Here is an 18570-nt window from a genome sequence, read left to right on the forward strand (position 1 = left end):
TTCGTTAAGTCACTTTTCTTGTAATTCATATTGCCTGATATTTACGGCATTAATCAAAGACTATAATTATTGAATAAATCATTTAATCGTTTAAAAGTTGAATCTCCCTGAGAGATATTCATTTCTAATTATCTACGAGTGATCTATCCCTATCATCGAACCCAACCGCTCGGGTCTATAACACAATACAATATATATGCATAGATATTTTTACGAAATAATATAACAGAGATTTCAAAGCATAGATTATTACAATAGTATTTTCCATTTTTTTTAGTTGAACATTTAAATTTTATAAATAATATAAATAAATAATTAAATAATTTAAATGAATAATTGAATTTTATAAATAAATATAAATAGGTGCTCGAGATTGAGTCGAAGGTAATGTGGATCCACATTACGATCGACTCAATCTCGAACACCTATCGACTCAGTGCACAACTCGATCCACCCTACCGAGTGGTCCGCCAGGGATCCGCTGAATTACTTGGTGCAGTCTCAACATTCGCTGGAATCACTGGTGCTACCTCTGATATAGTAAAATCAGGTGGATCCATCTCCATTGAATCAAAGTCTTCCACAACCATCATCGAGCTGTCTAATGATAGTTTTGGAAGATCACCGAAACCTTTCTCCTCAGGTGCTGGACTCTCTAGAGACTCGGTGTCCGGGCTTGCTGGAGAGTCTACAATCCCCTTCTCCACAGCTGCTGGACTCTCTGGAGATTCGGGGTCCGGGCTTGCTGGAGAGTCTACAATCCCCTTCTCCACAGCTGCTGGACTCTCTGGAGACTCGGGGTCTGGGTTTGCTGGAGAGTCTACATTACCCTTCTCCGTAGGTGTTGGACTCTCTGGAGAATCACCATGATCATCATCACTGTTAGTAAACCTTCCAATCTCCGACTCTCCATCTGACGAGGTGATCGACTCAATCACATCCCATTGCAAATCACGCTTCATCGTCTCCGAAATTTACCTAGCGAGAGATCCCCCTCCAATCACATTTTTTTCTCATCATGCAGCTGGAGGACTTGGAATCTATAAAAATGTCAGCACCCGTGTATCGTAACGACTATTGTATCAATATTAAGAAAACGTGATCGGGTCGGCACAGTTCAATTTAAAACATGTTTACCAAGAAATCCAACGGAGAAACAATTCGTAAAATTTTCAACGGGTTTTGCTGTCTCGGTATCGCGAGGCCATAGAGTCGGATAGGTATGTTTTTACCTAACATTATGAAAACGTATGCAAATTGGTGCTCCCCCACTCCCTCCAACATTCTGGAGATATGCACAATCCACCCAAGCTATTCAGTGGTAGTTGACTGTCAGAGGATTGAGCAACATTCACAGTTACTTTTACAATATGGCAGTTGTCATTGATATTGAAGGTTTCAAAAATTTTGGCAACGAATTTATTGTAACAGAATTTACAATTTCCGCGCTAGAACTTGATGGTGATGGAAAGTTCGTGCATATGGCAGTTTTAGTGGATCCCCCACATAAATGGGATGAATTGCTTCCCAAGTACAAAGAAGTGAATCAGTGGCTGTCACGTCACTACCATGGACTACATTGGGACACTCCTGGAGATATCAAATACGAGACATTGAGTGAATATGTGAATAATATTCTGAAAAATGTTTCCGACATTTATGTCCAAGGTGCAGAGAAGAAGAACTGGGCACAGCAAATTCTCAAGAACGAAGTATCAATTGAGGATTTCAATGACTTTGGCAGCCCTGATATGGAGCCTCTGGAAGATGACGGTGTTTTCGAATGTGGCTGCCATCACAGTCTTTTTGATGGTAGTCCTACCCAATACCAATGCCCCCTTGAACATGTGCAACGTCTGAAAAAATGGTTCACCAAGTACAACGCGGGGTCTCTAGAGAAATCCTTGAAGAAATATTGCGAAACTCAGCATTTGAATGCACTGACCACTCAAGAAATTGCATTCCTACCGAAACATTTCATCAAAACCATTGCCAAGGACACCGTGGATGCAGCTTGGGACAAGTTGCTGGAGATAATGAAGAGGGATCCTAGTATCGCTAAGCTACGCTATTGCCGCACGCATTGGTCTTCAACATCAGCCTCATCACTCAATCCAATCCCCCCACCAATAGCAAAGTGCCCTCTGTGTCTGTATGACCGCTGATAATATATACTCGAAGTTATAATACCACTGTCATTGTATAAAAATCGGGTATAGATGTACTAGTGTATAATTTCTTTGTCACGTATACCCCTTCTCCTGCTCCACCCAATAAGATCAACATTTCGGGACACATATAAACATCTTATGGAAATCTCATCAGTTGGTTCTTGAATTTCATGCATTTAGGATATCATAATCATTCTTCTTGCATAGTCAAAAGTTATTGATTGTTTAAAAAATAAAATTCTTCAAAAATGTCAAACGATAATCTACTCGAGATGTGGGAGGAGTATTACCCATCCTTCGAGGCTGCCGTTGCACACGACCATGGAGAAAAATACAAGCGTCTTCTGGAGAATGTCATCACACCGTTGCAATGGTTCATGCAACTACCTGTATCATCGCTGATTACCCATGTCAATGGAGCTATTCAATAATTCAATGGTCTCACAAAAGTTTATCTCTCACTGGTTGGAGTTTGCAAAATCCTTGTGAAACCCGACGATTTTTATATATTTATGCAAGGACCTGCAGCTGAAAGATTTGATAGTGGAACATCTCCCGATTGCAGCTCAGGTGAGGGTGGAACTTCCCGAGTATGGGGTTCCCCAGGTAGTGCAGGTATTGGGACTCTGGAGGAAATGGAGGATGTGGCGATTGATATCCTTAGTTCATTTTTCCATAGTATATAATAAGCAATGAAAAATCGGATGAGGATGGGGTGGAGAGAGATAGCCAGTGAAGAAACGCACGAGCCTAGAGGAGGGGATACGGCACACCTCCCCTCTGAACGTAAGAGTAGTTGGGCTATCAGAAATTATCCAATCATCATTTGTACAAGAACAGCATGGCATTCATAATTGATTTGCAAGGATTCCAAAAACGAGGACAATTTATCATAAAAGAATTGAGTGCAGTGGCAGTGCAACAGTCTCCAAACATTGAAGAATCTCCCCCATCACCATCCTCTTTCAACCACCATGTGCCTGGAGTGGTCCGGAGATGCAGGATACTGTAACCAACAGGTGGTTGACTCGTAATCATCATGGACTACAATGGAGTGTAGGTGGTTGTGATTATAATAACATTGACAAAGTTTTTCACAATTTTCTACCGAATAGTGGGAAAATTTATGTGAAAGGTCTAGAGAAACAGCATTATGTCGAACAATTGCTTGGTGATTCATACCATGTTATAAATTTGTATGATTACAATTGTCCAAAGATCAACAATTGCTGCTTCAAAGAAACTACTCATCCACACATTCATCGAAAAATTAAGACATCGCAGGAGTTAGTTTGCTGCGCTTTGGTAAATGTGCACCGCTTGAAACATTGGTTCCAGAGTACTCATCAAAAATTCGAAAATAATGAAAAGGATTTTAATGAACTTTTTGATTGAAAAATCACACAATTTTTAATTAAATTATTATCTCAAAATCGTTCTCTTGTTTTGACTTGCAAACTGTAAAAATATATTTACACATTCTAATTCCAAATCCTATCCAACGACTCCTGTGACGTCACAAATAGAATGTGGAACGCTATATAAACTTCCCTTCTATGATGTAAAAATGTTTGCCGTATTTAGGACGGCTGTGCTCCATATATATATAGGCAAGAAAAATGAAGGGAAGAAATGGCTAGGAGCCGGATAGCTCAGTCGTGGTCGCAGAGCGGTACCGAGCAGTCACATGCTTTCCCGCTGAAACCCACTGCATTTAACCCAGCAATAAGTCGACTTTTGAGTATTCTTTGAGCCAGTTCAATTAACTCACCAATTGAATTTCCACCAACCATTCATAATCCCAAATCCAACCATCAGGCACCAAGGGTACCTTCAATATGACCAAACTCCTCTGTTCCGACCAAAAGAAACCAAAAAATGTGTCCTCCGAACAAAATCTCCAAAAAACCCAAAAACACTCCTGATAAAATCATCCCTAATCCTTCATCGTCTGTGGGTGAAACCCACATGCAACATGGAAGCCAGAACACCACAACTTCAGCCGGGTCGACTATCCAACCTCAAGTTCCACCCATCATCCTCGAAAATGGGAAACTAGACACTAAAAAGCTAATCAATTTCATTCAGGTGAATGTTACAAACAAAGATTTCAACTCAAAATAAAATGGGAACAGTACCAAAATCTCACTTAAATCCCAAGAGGATTTTACCAAAATCACCACACTACTAGAAAAAAATAATTTCAAGTTCTACACTTTTGGGCTCAAGAGCGAGAGAGCCAAAAAATTCATCATCAAGGGTCTCCCAACTTCCTTCTCAGAAACTGACATTTCTGAAGAACTCGCAATTAAGGGCATAAAAATACTATCAGTCCGGCAATTCATCAGATCAGATCCAGCCACTGGTAAGAAAATCCCCATGCCTATGTTTGCAATCACAGTCGACCACGAGGTGACCATGTCAAACATAACATCCATCAAAGCCATTTTCCACCACACCTTCAAGCTGGAGAAGTTCAGAAAAACGGATCAAGCCACGCAATGTTTCAAATGCCAACGGTTTGGACACGCCAGTGCTCACTGCCATCTCTCGCCCAAATGTGTCAAATCTGCAGAGGACCACGATATTAAATCCTGCTCCAACACTACTATCAAATGTGCCAACTGCGGTGCTGACCACACAACTAGCTACCGAAAATGCCCAAGCCGTCTGAACTACACTAAAATCCGGGAAGAAAACCAACAAAAACACCAACTGTTCCACTCAAGTCTGCATCGGATCCACTCAAGTCTGCATCTACCAAAACTTTTGCTGAACTAGCAAAATCAATTCACTGCTTCGGAACACCAGATTTTCCATCAACAATAGCAACCCCAGAGAAGTCGGTCACACCTAGAACGCCAACCACACCTGGTACTCCCTTCTACTCTCCAGCCGGACCATCGCTCCCCACGCCATCTCTGGTGAGAAACCAACATCAACCTACAAGACCTTCTAAACCCACAAGAACTGCAAGACCATCAGCTGACCACCTTCCACTTACACATTTAAGTATCACACACTCATGTATAAACACAGCCAAAACAATCATTGATGAATTACACAACCTAAACATCTTCCAAATCCTAGACGACCCAATCAGGATCACCAAATTCAAAAATGCCTCATCACCCATCGAAAAAATCCATATCATAGCCGCCTATGAATTTCTCTTCACCACGTCATCCCCCTCACCTTCAACCCCCCCGTAACCTCCTTAAACCTTTTAGCCATAAACACAAATGCGCTCAAACCAAACCTCCAGGAATCAACCAATATCTCCTCGACCAATAACATCCATATTATTCTATTATCGGAAACCAAACTTAACAATAAAATTAAAAAAATAATCCTCCCACAATACAACTTGATCGGAGAAGACAGAGCAGCCAGAGCTGGTGGTGGAGTGGCAGTGGCTGTCCGCCATTCTCTAAAATTTCAGATTCTCCCCCATAGCTTCGCTTCACTCACAGAATACGTGGTATTGAAATCGCCATTGAAGGTAAAGCCAGACGCATCTACTCCCTCTACAACCCTCCTGATATCCATCTCGACCCTCTTCTTAATTCCCAGCGCATGCCTCCGGGAATCACCACCCTTATTGCAGGGGACTTCAATGCAAAAGACGCCACCTCGTCCCCCTCCGGGAAAAATCGCTTGGGAAAGATCCTCCTGGACCTCCTAAACACCCAAAACACTTACCTACTCTTCCCAAACGTCCCTACCCATTTACCCATCAAATGGATATGCCCCCAGCACTGTAGATCTATTACTAACTAACAATAACTCCATAATAAAAAACTTTAAAGTCTTAAACGAATCTCCCTCTGATCACCTCCCCCTCTTTTTGACCATCTATGGGATCCCCTCACTTGAACCCGCCCCCCAACTCCTAAACTTCTCAAAAATGAATTGGAAAACCTTCCGTAACGTCATTAACGACCAAGTCTCCTCCACTAATCCTCCTCTACACACCACCAATCTAATTGACTCAATCCTCCGAAAAACCACCAACTCCATTACAGAGGCCATCTCATCCTCCACCACCCTAAAAACCGCAGGTCCTTACCATAAACCCCTCCCTATAGAAATCAAAACCTTAATCAAACAAAAAAACATAGTCAGGAAACAGTGGCAAAAAAACTGCGACCCTCTATTCAGGATGTGGTATAACGCACTAAGTAAAGAAGTGAGAACCAAAATCCTCCTCTGGAAACCGACGTCCTGGGACCAGAAACTCCAAAACATCAATCCAAACGACCACTCTATCTGGCAAATCGCCAAATCATTTAACAACCCATGCAAACCCAAAATGCCCACCCTGACCTTGACCAACCACCCATTTGATAACAATCACCAAAAAGCTAATATACTTTGCCAACACTATGCCAAACTCCACGAGATTGCAGCAAGCAGAGGCAACAAGTCCTTCTCCGATCATGTAAATGCACGAATTAACGTAATTTCACGTACTAACTCGTCCGACATTCCAACATCCTTCCTCACCTCACTTAAGAAACTAATCCACCTAATGAAAAAACTCAAAAATGAAACGACCCCAGGGATAGACAATATTCCGAATATTGTAATTAATAATATCCCCTTCAAATCCATCACCCTAATCTCAAACATCTTCAACGCCTGCCTGCGCCTCCAATACTTCCCTGCTGCATGGAAGTGTGCAGTGGTGATCCCTATCCCCAAACCTGGTAAACCTCCCTCAGACCCAGCTAGCTATAGACCAGTTAGCCTCCTGCCCGTCAGTGCCGAAAGCCATAAACAGAATTGAAAACGCAGCTTCATTAATCATCAATGAACTTTCGAAATGGAAAATTAATGTCAACACTTCGAAAACTGAAGCCATAATCTTATCAAACAAAAAAACTAAACTTTCCCTGAAAATTCGACACACAAAAATATCCACCTCGAACATAGTCAAATACCAAGGACTAATCCTGGACTCCAAGCTTCTTTGGAATCACCAGATCTCAGCCATTAACAGCAAAGCGAAAATCATACTAGCAAGGCTTTTCAACTTACTAAAATCAACAGCTCTTAGCATCAACTTAAAACTAACCCTGTATAAGGCCTTAATTAGACCAATAATCACTTATGGCTGTCCCACCTGGCATAATGCAGCCATGACTCACTTAAATCGATTGCAAGTGACTCAAAACAAATTTCTCAGAATCATCGGGAATTTCAAACGGAACTGCTCCATCCCTGAGCTGCACCAAAAGCTTGGTATGCCGGCCATAAGTGATTATATTAATAAACTAAACAACAATTTTAAAAACAGTTTAATAACCCACCCAAACGCAACCCTCCACCACATCGATATTGACAAACCATCCAGGCGGTCATTCAGGCGACCAAAATAATCCCCTTTCCCGCCCCCTCCCTCTTCCACCTCCTTCCTCTCACCATCCTTTCTACCCATTACTTATAAGGTTTTTTGCAAGTACATTTTTCCTTATTCTTCTACTGTAACGTCCTTTACAACCCCTCACCAATGACTTTTATAAATCAACCCCCAAACATCACTTATATTAGGTATAAAGCCAAGGGCTGGTGACCTAGGTCTCGACGCGTACAATTAGTTATAATTAGTTATAATACATTGTATATTTTTGCACATACCAAGTGTATATATACAGATTTAAGATAATAAACTATTAGCTCAGTTGGGATAGCTCAGTTGGGAGAGCACCCGATGCATAATCGGAAGGTCCCGGGTTCAAGTCCGGGTCTGGACTATCCATTTTTTCAGTAATTTTTCTTGCAAAAATTATATGGAGAATTATCCTGTTCCCCTTCCTACCTCATCCAAATCCTATCCAACGACTCCTGTAACGTCGCAAATAAAATGTGGTACGCTACATAAACTTCCCTTCTTTGATGTAAATTATTATACTTCTTATGTTGTATCATATCATTTTTTCGATCCATGGAATAGCCATTCACTCCACTTCGAAACCACGCATCCAAGCGGGTGAGTGTTTTGTTATACGGCGCGTACGTGTTCATCAGTAAACACACAAACTCACAGAAAGCATTCGATAATCACTGAGTCGTAGGAAATTTGATTGAAAAATTAAATTGATTCGTGTCTGTTTTCTTATCATTAATTGTTATCCAATTAAATAAAGTAATTGATGTTCCTTCTAAGGGTTTATATACAGTTAGGAGGTCGAAAAAAAGGCATTGTTCAAGAATTTTTTCTAAGCAAATTATTTGGTTTATTGATTTGAAACTTGGCAGATATATTATGACAACCTTAAACTATATTCACATATTTTTTATTGCCAAAAATAATTATCGGGAACGTTGATATTGCCTATTTTGCAGAGATCCGCAAAAAAAGGCCTCTTGCGGTGAGCACGATATCTCTGGACTGGATTATCTAAAATGCACAAACCAAATAAATGTCATTGATATCATAAATAATCTAGTGATTAATCGAAGGAATTAGCAAAAAAAATTTTTTTGACAAAATGACGGCTACTCAAAGCAAAAGGTTCGATTTTCGACCAAAATTTGGGTCTTTAATGGTTTATAAAAATGAGAAATTTTCATCGGATGGGGAAATCCTTCCATTAATTACTGAAAAATACAGTTAAAAAGCTTGTGTAAAAATTTCAGACCGATCGGTTGAACTGTTTCTGAGAAATCTTGCTGACCGACTTTGAAAACACCGTTTCGAGAAAAACGAGTTTAAAGTTCAGAAAGCACTTTACATGTAATTAATTTTTTTTTTCAACTTACACTGAGTCATCTATTCCAGAGCCATATAATCATCCATCTGCAGCAGTAGCAGCTTCTAATAATTCAATTTGATGCTGTCTGCGAGCCATTCTTCCCTCCCGCGTGCTCTCTTGCGCTCTGAAGTCAGAGATCCTTATGCGCTGTGCATCTTCTCTGTCGGCATACAAATGCACATTGGGCCCAGCTGAGACCCCCATTGCCTTCATATAATATAGAAGTGATGCTGCGCCTTCATTAAACATGCCAGCAGCTATATATGCAGCCATTTCCACCGTTTTTGAACCAGCCGGACAGACTTTTGGACAGATCTTTCATATCAGTTGATTATAGCTCTCGTTACTATTTTGAGTAAAGCTACCCACACATTGTTCCAATAATTCGATATTCTACGGACGAATTGCGCGGCGTCAAGATTTCCTCTTGCATTTTCTTTTTTTTTTTGCGGAGGCACTAAAACTGCTTTCATCCGTTTCAGCTGTTTTCGGATTGAAAACATTTCTTCGCTTTCTCGGTCTTGACTTCTGCACTTTCGACGTTTTTCTCAATTCTCTGCTACACTTCATTTTCACTAAAAAATTACCGAAAAAGGCGCACAACAGTACCGCTAGACTTCTCTGGTTAGACTGGCTTCTACTCTTCAATATTTGGCAGTTTAGGTGCAGGGAATTTAAAATTAGAAAGGGACCATACAATAAGGAGACAGATTTGCCGTGGACAAGTGCAAACTCCGATAAAATTAAATTAGGTAGCAAGGTTCAGGTATGTAGCTGGCGCGCCGGTCCCCTACTGCGAGATCCCTCGGCGCGCCTTCAGTAATGTGTCCATAACTTCGAAAATCTTCGTTGGATGGACTTGAAATTTTGTGTGTGTATACTCAGATATATATATATATATATATATTAAGAGAACGCAAAAAAAAATCGATTATTTGAAAATCCTAACTATTTGTAACCCCTTAAATTGGAAACATTCAGTTCAAAAGTGCACAATTAATCTCTATTTTGTTCAATGTCATGAGCATTCAAGGTAAAACCCAAAAAGAAAGATCATCGCAAATTATTAAACTTGTGTTATGTTGCATGGTATCATCTTTTAAAGACTATGGTGGAATATTCATTCCACTTCGAAAACGATTCACTGCGGATCCAAGAGGCGCATTGATCGTTTTTTTCGGGGAGAGAGAGCCGCGCTCAACCCGCGAATCCCACAGAAAGTGGAGATAAAATTAAAATAAATAAATTGATAACGAAGTAATTATGATTCCCCGATTATCCCGTATGAACCGGAGGTTACGCTCAGGCGGTCTAGAATTTTAGGGCTTTTTCTGCTAATTCCGGGATTAGCAGGAGATTAGGGAACCATAGGGGAATTTAGGTTAGGAAAAATCGTAAAGGGGTATTCCCTGCTGAATCAGCAGGAGATTAGGAATTTATTAGGGGACGTTTAGTGTTAGATCGGGATTATGGCGTCAGTTAATTAGTGGGAAATCGCGTCGGTCTTCAATCTCGTCGCGAAGAGGGATAATATAAAATTATCATCCGACGTAGAATTGGGGGTTTTTCCGTTCGCGAAATCTTCCCGGGATGAACCGTCTGGCTGCGAGTGCCAGCACCCCTAAAAGAGGCATCCGGAGAAATTTTATTTTACGGGTTACTGTTGGAAGGTCGGTGGAGGTGTTATGACCGACACCTCCCCGAATTGCCGTCTTAGTTAAGTTAGTTTAGGTTAGTACGTCCACGGATTCCTGAGGAAAACAACCGGGAAAGACTAGCCACGATAATTAGGGTTATTAGGGTGAATTATCAAAATTGGTCCATGCCGTCGCGGCTTCGAGTGTTTTTTCCCAACTCCGTTCCGCTCCACGTTGAGCGAGAATTCCAGCCCAACGGTGCTGCGAAAATCCCCTCTCCTAAAAACGGAGATATCTCGGTCCCCTTGAACGGTGGAAATACCCTATTTTGAGAGGATGTTCGCGAAGTATCCCCTGGTGGAGTTCATCCGATGCCGATCGGCGGGGGCATTGAGGCGTCGTGAAAATAAAACCCGTCGGGAAAATTTTTACACGCGTGCCGTGTACGTTGGGCGTAGTGCGATCTCTCTCGCACACTACTCTCCATCTCTCTTGCTCTCACCTAACGCCTCTCCTAGGCTCGCCGAGGATTTTCTCGGTGATATTAAAATCTTTCTTCAACCATCAATTACTTCTTCTTTTTGCTGAGATAAATCCGGGACCTCTCTCGAGGGCCTGCGGAATTATGTGGACTTCGAATTGTTAATTCCTCTATGGTTAAAATTTACGATTAGCCCTTTTATGGGGCCTTAACTTTTTGGGAAAATCCCGAGCCTCTCTTGAGGCCTCGTGGAATTATGGGAAGGTTTTCTATGGGGGAAAATTTATAATAAATTATTTATATAGGGTCTTGAATCTTCCGGAAAATCCCGAGCACTCTCCGGTGCCTCGTGGACTCACTTGGGGTTTCTTTTTTTTTCTTTTCCCTGGGAATTATCACCGCCATGGCGGGTAGAATATATACCGTTGACCTCGGTCAACTGGGACATTTCCGACACCAGTGTTCGAGTTTAATGAAATAGAAATACCTAATTTTGAGGACGTTAGTGAAATTTTTGAGGAATTATTTGTTTGAACTTTTTCGCCATTTTCCGCGACTCCACCCCTCTCTCCACAACCTAGCACCCTGAGCAGCGCAGGCATCCGTTACCTCTCCCTCAACCCCCTTGCTGAATTAGATCTAAGTACGGGCTAGTGATACGTTTTGCGATTTTAATCTAGGTTTAGGCTTTCGAGTTGCTCATTTCTCGATCAGGAAAATTAGCTGGTGCCCGGCAACCTTTTTTTTGGTCCTGATTTTAGTGAAGTTTAGTATTGGCGAGGAGGCCAGAGGGAGGAAGGGCGAAGGTGATGGGCATTTTCGGTCGCTTAGAAAATGGCACGTCACAGTTTATACGGCGCGTACGTGCTCACCGGTAAACACACGCGGCCACGTGAGCGGAGGACCTGTTCGCACTTCAATCTCAATGAGAGAGGTAGAGAGAGAGAGAAGTATCGAGTTTAAAATCATTCCTCAGATTTGATAAGAAAAAAAATTCATTTTTCTCATTATTAGTTTCTACTACTCATGATGATTTTGAAGACGAAATTGCAAAATCATGAATTAATTTGTTGTAATTATGATTATTGAGGTTGCATAAAAGAAAAAAAATCACCGGCAATAGAACGGCAACATTTTAGCAACTAGGATTGTCAGCTATGAAATATTAGATATTAGAAGTGAGAAATGAGATATTCGATAGTAGATATCACATACTAGATATTAGATATGAGATATCATATGGTGGATATTCAACGTGAGATATCACATGGTGAATACGCCCCCCCTCCCGCATGTTGGCCCAAAATGGTGCCTCGAATATTACCACGGTGAGGCCGATAAAGAAGATTACCCAATACATTACCGACCGAGGACCTAGCAGATTTCTGCATTGCCCTCCCCCGCAACCTCACCCACCCCCCGCCCCGCACCCCCCTCAGATTCCAATGTCGAGAACCGGCCTCGTTTATCTACTGCCGTTAGCTAGATCGAAGACATTGAAATATTTTGCTCCTCCTAATTTATCGAGGATTTCCGTGATGTCTGGTAGAGGGTATGAATCACCAATGGTCCTCTTGTTTAATTCTCTAAAATCGATGACTAGGCGCCAACGCTTATTTCCTTTTCAGTCGGCTTTTTTAGGGTCTATCCACAATGGTGAGTTATATGGCGACTCCGAAGGTCCTATTATTTCTTGGGACCGCATCTTTCGAACCAGAGTTTTGATTTCCTTGGGGTGCTCTAGAGGTGGTCGGTATTGTTTCCGATTAATTGGCTTTACATCACTGGTGCGGATTTTGCACGTGAAATCCTTAGCACAACCCAAAGGATCAGCAGGAAGAAAGAAAATATCATGATAAGATTCCAAGATCCTTTCCACTTGAGCTCTTTCCAAATCGTTCAGTTTATCAGTAGGTACCAATTCCTTGAGTTTTTGTATTCTCTCTGCAGATGTTTTGTACAGATCGTTTTTCATTACGTTCACTGGTCCAGCATCGCAGATTTCCTCTTCTTCAGATGACAGCAGGAAGAAAGAAAATATCATGATAAGATTCCAAGATCCTTTCCACTTGAGCTCTTTCCAAATCGTTCAGTTTATCAGTAGGTACCAATTCCTTCAGCTTTTGTATTCTCTCTGCAGATGTTTTGTACAGATCGTTTTTCATTACGTTCACTGGTCCAGCATCGCAGATTTCCTCTTCTTCAGATGACTGCCAAAATGAAATCGAAAGGTTGTAATTGTTGTGGTGGAATTCTTACCTGCACGGTTTCATTGAATGGATTCACAACCATCGCCATACCTAGATTTTCTTCAACGCGAGTAGCAGCTTCCCCCGCGAAAATTCCATCTTCTAGATTTAATTTCGGAAGATATCCTCCTTCTATTGAAGGGTTAATAATCTCGACAGGAACTACTAATCGTACTCTAGGCGGAATGGTAAAACTCGTATGTGGTTCAAGATCTCGGAACCAATGGATAGGTTTTGTAGGGTGTTTGGCGATGCCGATACTTCTATGTGCATAAATAATGTCCGCCTTTTCCTTGATTAAAAATTCATTCCCTATTATACCGACTCCATCAACAGGTAATTTAGTCTCCACGACATGAAAAGTGGATGCAGCTCTTAAAGTGTGCAGAATCGTGGTTCCGATTGTTTGAAAGAAATCATTAGTTAATCCCCGGAATTCCTGCCTGTCATTAGTGTTTATAGTAGGAAATGCGCGCTCGTTCTTGTTTTAAAAATTCATGTCCCAACAGTGCTTTGCATCCTCCCGGCTGTAGGTTAATTACATGGAATCTCACGTCTGTTTCTCCAATTTTTAGAGCTATTGTACCTATAGACCGAATTGATACTTGAGTCAAACCGCTCACAAGCATATTTTTGGATGTATCAATTTTTGCGTCCTGGCGTAAAGATTTAGAGTGAATGTGATTAATTTGTGAACCGGTGTTAATGAGGGCAGTCGTCCCTACTGAATGTAATTGTGGGCCCTTGATGACGACTTGTCGACCACTTCCAGAGGGGCAAACATTTATTTTTAGGATTTCTTGACGAGTGGATTACCCGCTGTTTTCATATGGGACTCCTTGTTTAATTTTGTTTCGCTCGTCGCGAAGTCGTTGCGACGAGCGTTTCTCCCGTTTAAAGGATTGGTTTCTGGAATTTGTTCGCGTGATCGTGTTCTGTGGGGGAAATTTGGTTTCCGATTGCAATATTCTTTGTCTTCTGATGACTTTGTTTTTACTTTCAAACTCGTACGTCGAGAGCGATCAGGGCTCGAGTGACGTGAAGAATCTACTATGTGGGGAACCTTTCTGAGGATGAGAGCGATGACGCGATTTCTCGGTGGGTGGTGTAGTATCTAGATTTTTCGTTAAAATTTCTGCCAAGTTACTAATCACCGCTGTTAACGTATTCATTTGTGATCCTATTTTTTTGAAACGATCAGGTGGGGCCTCAACTACGCGAACTAGCAGTTTGGGTTCCTGATTACTTGATTCCCCTGGGGGATCTATTCCCGCGACAGGTCGGTGATGTGATCGACTCCTTGGTGAAAAAGGGGGCTCTTGTTGATCAGGCACAAATTCGTCGGCATGGGGGATAGTGTATTGTCGATAACGCCGATGGTGTGATGTGGAACGATAACGTCCATTGTCCGCATACTCTTGGCTCATAGGAACCACATGGTGAAATATATGACCTGGGCTCTTTTCCCGTGAATGCAAAGGCTGTACGCTACGCGATTCCCTAGGTCCTGGTGGGGGTCCTTCAGAGCGAGTGTCAGCAGTTTCAAGATTATACTGATATTTGTATGCTCTAGACTTCTTACCTGTGTTGGTTACATCTTCTAACGTTGCGCATTTCGCATGATAAAGCGCGTGTTGATAATAAGGTGGAAATAGTGAATAGAAACGAGCTACGGCGATTGAATCTAATTGCTTCTCAAGAAGGGCCCTAGAATCCTCTCCGTGTACTCGAATTGCTTCTCTAAGGGCGGCCCAATGATGTTCTTTTAATCTGCACAAGAAATCTTCCACAGCTTCATTTGCATACCATGGGCAATCCCTCAATTCTTCCCGAGTTCTCATTTCGGTTTTCTCGAGCCTGTAGTTACTACCTAAATCTTTTAATAAATCTAATAGTGAGGTAAATGTTTTTCCCTCAATCTCTGATCTGGCAGGATACCTAATTTTTGAGCAAAGGGCAGAGATATATAAACCCTTTTTACTTCTAGGCACGGCATGGATCACATATTGAACCTCTTCCTCAAAAATATCAAAAGTAACTCTGTCATGTTTATTCCCATAAAAAGCAGGAACATTTCTAAAAAGATGTTCTGCATTTTCAAATTCAGGATCATAGTGTGCAGCTGTTACTTGACCATCTAAAGTGATATTTCCGGGGTTGGCCATGATAAAGACACGTCGGTGATGTGAGGGAAGAGATAAATTGAGAAATTTGCCCCCGGTGAGAGTTTCGACGAGTCTTAAACATAGATGAGCATGAAATACCACAAAAATAATTAAAAGATCGTTTGTGTGAATCACTTCTGAATTAACGAAATTCTATTTTTCAGATCGTGGGTCGGCTCAACGAAAGCATTGAGAAAGAGTTACGCGACAATTAGAATTCAAGTTGATGGAATAAAATATGTTTATACACGCTCGACTTTAAAATTGGCATTTGTTGAAAAATACAGTGGGCTTTAATGTTTTTCGGCCTCTCTGAGTGTAACACACACGACCGGTTTTATTACTTATAAAACCGACAGAATTTCCAAAATCTGCGTTTCAGATTTGGAAAGGAAAAGAGAAGGAAAGAGAAGTCACACTTTAAAATGATTTCAAAAACAGCACTTGGAGCCGCGGAAGTTCTTGATGATTTTTAAGTGTGACAAAAGGAGAAAATTCTTAAATGTCACAAATCTCGCGGATCTCAGGCGACGATCAATTTACCGAAAAATATCGATGTTACGAGGAAGATGATTTAGCTTACCGCCGTAATTCAAAAAGATACTGTTTTATCGGTACCGTGGCGCTAGTCCGTTTCAAAAGATTGATATGACTTGACTTTTAAATCTCCAAAAAAAGAGAACCGCGGGGTTCTACGATTTTGCCGCGGCTGGAGATTTATTGTGCATAATTCGATTTTATAGTTTGAATTAAGGGCGTTATCTGATTCAGTGGAAATGGTTGACGGCGAAAATTCGAGGTGTGATATTTTGTCACACGGTCTAATTTTCGCTGATTATTGTTCTACTTTTATATTGTATTTTCTCGGTTTTTAAGTAACCCGAGTTATTCGTAGTGATTTCGGAATTGTCGAAAGACAATTTCGAAATCCAATGCGTCGGTGAATTTTTTTAATGTTAAACGTGGCCTGGATTTTTAAAGAATTTATGGATATCACACAAAAAAGGACAAATTATTTTGAGAGGCCTTCAAAAATAAGAAACCCATTATCCAATTTTTGCCTAAGTAAACACAAAAGACATTGGCGGCCATGAAATACATTTTTGGCCCCTTTACTCCACCTCTCAATTCACTATCAATTCCCTCTCAAACGCAGGAACAAATCGAGAATCCAACTCTCAATTTGGTCCGCCAGGGAGGAATCTACCGGAAAAAGGAAAAACGTGTTAAGTTTATTAGTTTTGAAGAGATGTAAAAAGAACTGAGGCAATAATTGTTTTTTTTTAATTCAGCTACGGTTTCACTCGGTAAAAAAAATATTTGTTAATGATTTAAATACATAAGAAGATTGGGAATTTCCTCCGTTATCCAATAGAAAGATCGAACGCAATCTCTCAAAAAGTTCTTTCATGTCTGAATACTTTACAGAAGCATGTTCACAGCCCGGGAATACCGGGAGACAAAATTGTCTCGTCCCACAGAGACGAGAACCTCATGTAGTCCCAGATGAGCGTATGGAGCTGGACGACGCCGTACTGGAGGAGGTGCACGCGAATCCTGGTGCAAGCACCAGACGTCTTGCAATGCGGTTAGACACTAGTCAATCTACTGTCCATCGAATATTGAAAAACAATAGGCTGTACCCGTTTCACATAACACCAGTGCAGGAATTGGTAGAAGGTATGAAGACTCTGGACCTGATATTGCAAGATTTATTTAGATAATCAAATTTTTATTGACGTCTACAATTTTATTCCCCTGTATCAATTTAGTATTGTCCGTTGCTCAGCAACGTTTTTCCGGGGTTTTTCAATTTTTCTTCATGGATTTTCACGGTTTTCGGTTGACAAATTTTTCGGTATTGGTCTTCGTTCTTCACTTTTCGGTCTCTAAGATTCGGTGAATCGTCGGTATCGATCTTAGATTCTTTTCAGTTTAGCGGGTTCGCGGTTTTGGATAATCAGCCATGATCGGTTTGGTCAATTATCGAATAATTCTTTTGTCAACGCTGCCAACATTTGTTTTTGATTTTACAGGTGATCGAGCAACCAGAGTCGCTTTCTGCCAATGGCTCCTCAACTTTTCCTCTCTTTAGCTCACCAGACCTAATCCTGATGGACTTTTTCCTCTGGGGTTATCTCACAGTCTATGAAGTGACTATCAATACCCCAGAGTAATGATTACCCGGCTCCACGGTGCTGTGGCATTGATCTCTCCTGACATGCTAGGCAGGGTGGAAGCAGAGGTTGACAGGAGCGCTCAATTATGCCTGGATCAAGGAGGAGGACATTTTGGGCCGTATGTCAAGTAATTAATAGTGATGCTGCCAACGAGTATTCAGAACGAGACAAGATAAAAGCCAGGCAAGACAAGAGAGTGAGAATTGCGATTGTTGTCTTGTCTTGCCGCATCACTAGTAATTAAAAATTGATCTGTAACAACTTTTGTAAAACACAAATTTCTATCATTTGTTGCGTTTCAGTTTCCTCATCGACAAGGCGGTGACCATGCACCTGACGGCGTTGATCATGGGAATGACGAGAATGACGATGATGATGACGATGATGACATTGAAGATGGTGATGATTATAATAATGATGATGACGAGAGTGCAGAATAATTATTAATTAATTGATTCATTCATTGTTAAATTTTACAATTATTAGAGTTTGTATATTCTTCACCTTAAATGAATTGTTACATATTTTATTTGTCATTTCAATTTCCATACTGTTTAAATTACAGCCTGGATCAGTCGGAATGCGATAGAGATGGACGAGATAAAAAGAAAGTAAGAATTTGCATGGGAGAATCAAGTTTACACGTCCTTTCGAAAGAAATTCCCAAGTATCTGTTTGATTTGGTCGAGAGCGTCTTTCGTTGAGCACTTGCAGCATAAAGATTGAAATTTCCATTTTGCCATGATGGTTTTTCGAAATTTCGCGCGGTTTTCTATGGATCTGTATCGATCCCTTGGAGCCAATTTTTTCAACCTTTAAATGGAAGGAAAATCCCCATTCTGTGACCATGTTTTCTGGAAGTTGCACGCAATTTGCAATCGCTTTGTACACTCCCCAGAACACCGAATTTTCGGGCCCTGTAATGGAGG

The 18570-nt window shown here is 41.1% G+C and overlaps 1 protein-coding gene across 1 annotated transcript; it reads left to right on the forward strand.

The window, feature by feature from the left end:
- The first annotated feature begins 1458 nt into the window (after nt 1-1458).
- LOC105272550 (protein PFC0760c-like) lies at nt 1459-18081 on the forward strand. The gene is made up of 4 exons (XM_011314723.1): nt 1459-1471; nt 1669-1812; nt 3307-3476; nt 17944-18081. Exons 1-4 carry the CDS (start codon nt 1459-1461, stop codon nt 18079-18081), a joined length of 465 nt encoding a protein of 154 aa, XP_011313025.1.
- Nucleotides 18082-18570: the final 489 nt, after the last annotated feature.

This window comes from Fopius arisanus, unplaced genomic scaffold (genome assembly GCF_000806365.1).
Source record: "Fopius arisanus strain USDA-PBARC FA_bdor unplaced genomic scaffold, ASM80636v1 scaffold00206, whole genome shotgun sequence".
Lineage (NCBI taxonomy): Eukaryota > Metazoa > Arthropoda > Insecta > Hymenoptera > Braconidae > Fopius > Fopius arisanus.

Bases quoted from the DNA above. Each gene is read 5' to 3' on its own strand.
- LOC105272550 (XM_011314723.1), top strand. The intron at 1,813-3,306 runs GTAGTCCTACCC...TTTATGTGAAAG, and splicing joins CCATCACAGTCTTTTTGATG to GTCTAGAGAAACAGCATTAT. The intron at 3,477-17,943 runs GTAAATGTGCAC...GTTGCGTTTCAG, and splicing joins AGTTAGTTTGCTGCGCTTTG to TTTCCTCATCGACAAGGCGG.